Source organism: Rhineura floridana, chromosome 5, assembly GCF_030035675.1.
Source record: "Rhineura floridana isolate rRhiFlo1 chromosome 5, rRhiFlo1.hap2, whole genome shotgun sequence".
NCBI classification, from domain to species: Eukaryota; Metazoa; Chordata; class Lepidosauria; order Squamata; family Rhineuridae; genus Rhineura; species Rhineura floridana.
Genome location: NC_084484.1, coordinates 182,365,603 through 182,372,596, shown reverse-complemented (window position 1 = coordinate 182,372,596; position 6,994 = coordinate 182,365,603). Strand labels below are relative to the sequence as shown.

The 6,994-nt window shown below is 49.1% G+C and overlaps 1 protein-coding gene across 1 annotated transcript in view; it reads left to right on the top strand.

Moving 5' to 3' along the window:
* The first annotated feature begins 569 nt into the window (after positions 1-569).
* FCHSD2 (FCH and double SH3 domains 2) overlaps positions 570-6,994 on the top strand; it is a 197,825-nt gene continuing 191,400 nt past the window's right edge. Inside the window, exon 1 of the mRNA XM_061629063.1 lies at positions 570-926. Coding sequence (XP_061485047.1) covers positions 906-926 — 21 coding nt within the window. The 5' untranslated portion in view covers positions 570-905. The remainder of the gene's footprint in view (positions 927-6,994) is intronic.

Below are 6,994 nucleotides of genomic sequence, written 5' to 3'. Positions count from 1 at the left end.
TGCGAGTCAAGCCTCGGAGACTCAAGAGCAACGTACACGGCGAGCGGTGCGCGAAGCCGTCAAGTGAGGCGGGCGCACCAGGCCGCCCAACAGGCCTGACAAGAGGAGGACCAGGCCGCCCTTTCGCTCGCCCCCCCCAAGACTAGATTCCGTTTCTCATTCTCCCCCTCACGACTTTAACCGGCTTCACATCCACATTCCTCTCACCCGTTTTCTTCCCATTTAGTCAGTCAAGTCAGTCACTCCCCCACACAAAATCTCCCCTCACGCCCCTTCGGCAGGCGCAGGCGCAGGCGCAGGCAGAGACAGAGCGAGAGCGAGAGCGCCCGCGCAAGGTTTCTTCATTCTATCCTTGGCGCCTCAGTGAGAAACCAGCGACGCCTTTATCTTCGTCTCGCGCTCAACTCCCCCGCCCCCATCTCTTGCGTGCGCGCGCGCGCGTTTTTCTTTTTTCCTTTGGGTCGCGTTCGGCGCGCGCGCGCTTGAAGCGAGAATTCCCTTCCCTCTCACGCGCCAAGCCCCTCCTCCTCCTCCTCCTCCACCCCCGCCCCCGCCCACCCGCATCCCTCGGCCCAAGACGGCCTTCCTGGCCCGAGGTGGTGGAAACGAAGCCGAAAGCCACGCCCAGCTCCCTGCCTTAGCCACGCCCACTCCTCGCTCGTTCTCTTTTTGCTCCTGCTGCAGAGAGAGAGAGAGAGAGAGAGAGAGAGAGAGGCGGGCAGACCGACTGACTGGCTGAGGCTGACTGGGCCGGCATCGCCGCCGCCGCCGCCGCCGCCTCTTTTCCTCTCGAAGTCTGACCGTTACCTGCTTCTCCCCCTCCCCCCGTCACTACAGCCGCCGCCGTTTGGGGCGGGGAAGGGATTGATGTGGAGGCCGAGAGCGGCAGCGCCGCCGCCTCCGCCATGCAGCCCCCGCCGAGGAAGGTGAGGAGGAGGAGGGAACTGGGGAAAGGGGGCGCCGGCCATGGCGGAGAGGGGCTGAGGTAACATTTAAAAAGGGGCTGTGGGGGAAGGAAAGGTGGGGGGCAGCCTGTGGGGTCGCCTCGCCCCTCAAGATGGGGGGCTCTAAGGAAGGAGAGAGCCTGGTTACAAAAGGGCCCCCAGAAAGCGCGGTGAGGGGGTGTCTCTGCCCTGAAGAGGGGGCTATGGGGAGGGGGTCTGTTCGTGCTTGTGGAGGGGGTGCTTGGGGTGTGTGTTGGGTTGGGGGACACCAGTGTGTGTGTGTGGGGGTGATTGTGGTTGCCCATGAATCGCGGCAGGTTGCCGTGAGGGGTGCCTGCAGAGGTGGCGGAGGGGCATGTGTGTGTTGAAAGGGTGGGGGAAGGGATGCAGCCAGGGAGGTGGGGGGTTAGAGCGAAGGGTGGGGTGACGGGCCAGGTGGGCTGCAGAAGGCGAGGGACGTGCAGGTGGAAGGGGTGCCAGACTGGGGAGGACTGTGGGGAGCAGCCATATGGCTCTGCAGAGAGGGGCTTTGGGGAAGAAGAAGGCTGCTTGCACAGCTGCTGTGGGGTGTCTCTGTCTGTGGGTGTATCTGGGCTTGGAGGGAAGCCCTGGGCTATTGCATGGCTTGTGGTAAGGGTGGCATAGAGCAGGGAGGTGCACAAGGCAGGCATAGGGCTGGCTGGGGAGTTATCCTGTTTCCATTGCTTAAGGCTTTGTGGGGGGGGGTGTACAATGCCACTCATGAATTGGACTGCTGAGGGCTCAGGGGGTACAGATGGAAGGACCGTTTTCTAAGAGATTGGGCGAGGGGATCAAGGCAATGGTTAATGCATCCTTGCAAGAGGGTGTTATGCCACTAGCCCTCAAGGAGGCTATTATAAAGCCCATCTTAAAGAAGTCCTCCTTGGATCCCCAAATTTTAAACAACTTTCGCCCAATTTCGAATTTACCATTCTTGGGCAAGGTCATTGAGCGAGTGGTGGCAAATCAGTTGCAGACACACTTGGATGAAACGGATTATCTAGATCCATACCAATCGGGTTTCAGGACTGGACATGGAACTGAAACAGCCTTGGTCGCTCTGGTAGATGATATGAGGAGGGCATTGGATAGGGGAGAATTCACCTTCCTTGTCCTCCTGGATCTCTCAGCAGCTTTCGATACCATTGACCACGGTATCCTTTTAGATCGCCTGGAGAGTTTGGGATTGGGAGGCACGGTTTTACGGTGGTTCCATTCCTTTCTCTCCGATAGGCGTCAACAGGTAGCATTGGGTGATGAGGTTTCAGACCCTTGGCCTCTCAATTGTGGAGTGCCACAGGGTTCTATCCTCTCTCCCATGCTATTTAACATCTATGTAAAGCCACTGGGAGCGATCATCAGGAGATTTGGGCTGCAGTGCCACCAATATGCGGATGACACTCAGCTCTATCTCTCATTTAAATCTTCACCGGAGAGGGCTGTGGAGACCGTATCCAAGTGCCTGGAATCCGTGAGTGGATGGATGGGCAGGAACAGGCTGAAGTTGAACCCTGATAAGACCGAGGTACTACTTGTGGGAGACAAGGGAAGGTTGGGAGATGTTGACCTGGTGTTTGGCGGGGTGAGATTGCCCCTACAGGACCAGGTCCGCAGCCTCGGGGTCATTCTTGATTCCAAGCTGTCCATGGAGGCTCAGATTTCGGCCGTGAGCCGGGCAGCTTGGTATCAATTACACCTTATACGTAGGCTGCAACCCTACCTCCCTGTTCAACAGCTCCCACTCGTAGTACATGCCCTGGTCACCTCTCGATTGGACTACTGTAATGCGCTCTACGTGGGGTTACCCTTGAAAACGACCCGGAAATTGCAACTTATACAGAATGCATAAGAATACTTACCAACAGCTGCCGCTGTAATCATATTATGCCGGTGTTATTTGATCTACACTGGCTGCCGGTTGTTTTCCGGGCCCGATTCAAGGTGTTGGTATTAGCCTTTAAAACCCTGTACGGTTTCGGCCCAGTTTACCTGAAAGAGCGCCTCCACCGCCACCAATTATGCCGCCCGACCAGATCAGCCACGCAAGGCCTTCTCTCAATCCCACCAACCAAAACAGCTAGGTTGGTGGGTACTAGGGAGAGGGCTTTCTCTGTGGTGGCCCCCACTCTCTGGAACTCCCTCCCGTTTGATCTTTGACATGCCCCTTCCCTGGATGTATTCCACAAGGCCCTGAAGACATGGCTATTTCAACAGGCCTTTGAGATCCTTGGGATGGGTTAATCTCCATGATTTGTCATCTATTATATGCTGTAAATGTAAATGTTTTGTAAATGTATTGATGACTGTCCAGTATTTTATTTATTGAGACTAATGTGACTGCATTTGATACTACTGTATTTTATCCCATTTTAATGTACGTCGCCTAGAGTGGCTATCTGCCAGATAGGTGACACACAAATTAAATATTATTATTATTATTATTTATATTATTAAGTGCTGTGGGACAACATGCTTAGAGATGGGTGGCCGTTGGCGATAGGTTGCATTGGTGTAGGGAAGGAGTGGCTTGGAAGGTGGCACAGGCACATCTGTGCTGAGGGAAGGAGGAGGAGGACATTAGCGGGGTGGAGGGTGGTTTTGACTTACCAGAATGAACTTGGATGTGCTATTGGGTGGGGTAGTACTGGGCAGGCTGCTTAAAAGTACGGGGCCGCTGACAGAGTGAACGGGGCATGGGGCTGTACAGCAGCTTGTGGATAGTTGGGGGTCCTAGTGGAGTATATAAATGGGACGGTTATAACAGCAAGAGGACTCAATACAGGTAGCAGTTGGGAGCTGCTAAGGAAGTGGAGAAAATGGTTGGAGTGGGATTGCAATGATAGCTGTGGGGGGATTTCCAGGGTAGCTGCCAAGGAATAAGAGCAGTGTTAGGATATGAAGATTAGGAAGGGAACCTAACTTCAGAAGTGGCAGAAGGCAACGGTGGTCAGCCATGGTGATTCTTTTTCCAGTGTGGTGAATGACTTTGGGGTCAGATTGCATAGGGAGGATGGCTTACCCTTGCTGAATTTGGGGCTAGCTATAGTTTATAGATGGATGAAACTATAGCTGTCATAGAAAGTTGGAAGCAGCCTGGGTTAAATAGGGACGGCCTGCACTGCAAAGAGTAGGGGGAATGGAAGGTATGATTGTGGTACAGGAGGGCTAAAAGGTTGTGATTGCTAGATGCATGGATGCTTGATCTGCTTTGAATGCTGTGAGTTTGGTTGGTCTGTTGTTTTAGCATAGGGTGGCATGGGGGGGTCACTCAGACTGGGACATAAAATATTGTGTGGTGGGATGCTAGCAGGGGTCATTGCTCGCCTGTACTGCAGAAGTTTGGTTAAGGATATTTGGTGGAAGGGCTACAAAAAACTTTGGACAGTTGCTGTTCGTCTCATGTATGTATATTGGGCCCAATGGACCGGTGATATAATGAGGCAGCACCATAGGTTTTGGGATGCAGTGGCAAAATTTGCCGAATTTGTGGTGGCAAGAAAAGAGAACTGAGTATGGATGACAGGATTATGGAATGAAAGATCATTGTGGTATCAGGTGTCTTTAGTTGGCTTTGGTTCCATTAGGATGTTAGGAGGTTGGTTCACTGTTTGCATTGAAGGTATGTGATTCAAGAGCTGTGGTGGGTTGGGATAGCACTATAATAAAGGTTTTTCACAAAAGAGGGTTACCGACTCCTTTCTTTTGTGGTGCTGGGGATATTTCAGCATCTTTGGTGTTGACACTGATGGTTAGGATCATCGCTTTGAGGACTTGGGCTGGTGTGAGTATTTATAGGAACTTAGTACATGGGACTGGGATGTGGGTGGGTGGAGTTATGATTTGTGAACTTAAGAGCAGTGCTGGCTCAGATCAAGGTCACAGTTCGCTGTGAATTTGTCTGATCCCCTCTTGAAGCTGTACAAGTTGGTGGCCATCGCTGCATTTTCTGGTAGCAAATTCCATGATTAAACTATGTGCTTTGTGAAGAGGGACTTTATTTTATTTTATGTCCTGAATCTTGACATTCATCTTCATTGAGCGGGCCTGGGTTCCAGTATTATGAGACATCATGTTTTATGTGGTTTGGGATAAAAAACAGTTGAAATAATGTTTTACATGTACTCTGTAAGGAGCCATGCACGTTGACATTGCATATGTGGGTGTTTAGAAGGAAGCTTAGATGTGGCTGAATATATCAGAGGGGGGCAGGTGTGTACTTTGAACCAGGTAAAACAAAAGGCTAGGCTCTTCAGTGGATCTAGATAGCTTCTTATCTTTGGGGAAGGGAAGAAGGATGCTTTTCTCTGCCTCTCTTTGTTGTTTTGAGGGGGGACTTGGCCAGGAAGCAGAGTTTCTATTAAAGGCCATAAAACTGATGTTTATATTGAATGCAAGTTTATGCATGGTGCACTATGTTTCAATTTCACAAGAGGGTTTTATCTCCATTCCATGGGTTAAGGCAGCTATGTTTCATGAATTTATACTGCATACATGCCAGTGTTGTGTAGTGGTTAGAGCAGCCTTTCCCAACCGGTGTGCCTCCAGATATTGTTGGACCACAACTCCCATCAGCCTCACCCAGCATTGCCAGTGGTCAGGAAAGATGGGAATTGTGGTCCAACAACATCTGGAGGCACACTGGTTGGGAAAGGCTGGGTTAGAGTGTTGGACTACGACCTGGGAGACCAGGGTTCGAATCCCCACACAGCCATGAAGCTCACCTGGTGACCTTGGGCCAGTCACTGCCTCTCAGCCTTAGAGGAAGGCAATGGTAAACCCCCTCGGAATATTGCTTCCCATGAAAACCCTATTCATAGGCTCACCATAAGTCAGGACCAACTTGAAGGCAGTCCATTTCCATTTCATTGTTCAGATAAAATTCAAACAAGTTCAGCTTTTCAGTTATGCAGGATTCTCTTTTTGTTTAAAAGTATTAAGACTAACTGGGCACAAAAGCTTGTGTCCTCTTGTGGTGCCAGGATTGGGGTATCCTTGTTGCTGGGGGAATATTTTCAGGGTTGGAATTGGCAGGAGAGGGGGAGGTGGGATTGCTGTTGCTAGCGGATAAGATTGGGAAGATTAGTTTTGCTTTGCTTGAAGGAAGGGGAAAGCCTGTCAAGCTCTTTCTGTGGGGGTTCTTTGCTTTTCTGTTTTTTCCCTTCCGCTAATCAGAAAAGATTTTTGTGTGTGTCTATATAATGATGTAACCCAGCATGGTGTTAAAAGTTTAAAGTTTTATATCTCTGAGGTTTTATTTTGGTGAATTTCTGTGTTGATGTCTGTAACAAGTCGATTCAACCCCTGTCATGTTGCTAAACATCAGCCTGAAAACCCTGACTTCAACATGGTGTATTTGTTCAAAAACAAAGGTATATTTGACTGCTATATTTAGAAAACATTATTTTGTACAGTAGTGAAACTGTTAAGAATGGGCATTTGATCTGCTGGACTATCCATCCAGATGATTGCATTTAAAGGTTGCTGTTAACATGAGGCTCTTGTGTGATACAACTTTTGATTACATCAGTTGCACTATTAAACATGCTAAGTATTGGAGTCTTTTGAAGTTTACCTCTTTCCCCTACCGTATTTACACTCTTGGTTCAAGTAGTATAGAGTTTAATCTCTTTTGTAAGTAAATTTAATCTTGGGTGTTTTGAAAGAAGTGAACTCGTTCACAGTAGAAAGTAGTAGTGAGAGACTTCAGGTTACAATTTTAAAATCAAATATTATATACAGACATTGTCAACGCAGTGATGTTAATATAATTGTCAAAAGATATTGTAGGTATAACAGACAGAAATAAAGACCTCTGTAGTTTATATTATCTGGATATAAATTTGATAAATAAATAATAAACAAAATTTAAAGCGAAATCTGATAAACCATTGACTCTGTTTTCTGGATGTTGAAATTCTGACAGTTTTCTTGTCAAACAAACTTTGCCAACTTGATATGACACAATGTGACCTGGCTGCAAGGTGACATCTCACAGACTCAAAGCTTGAGTCTTGGTACTCTTGATTATT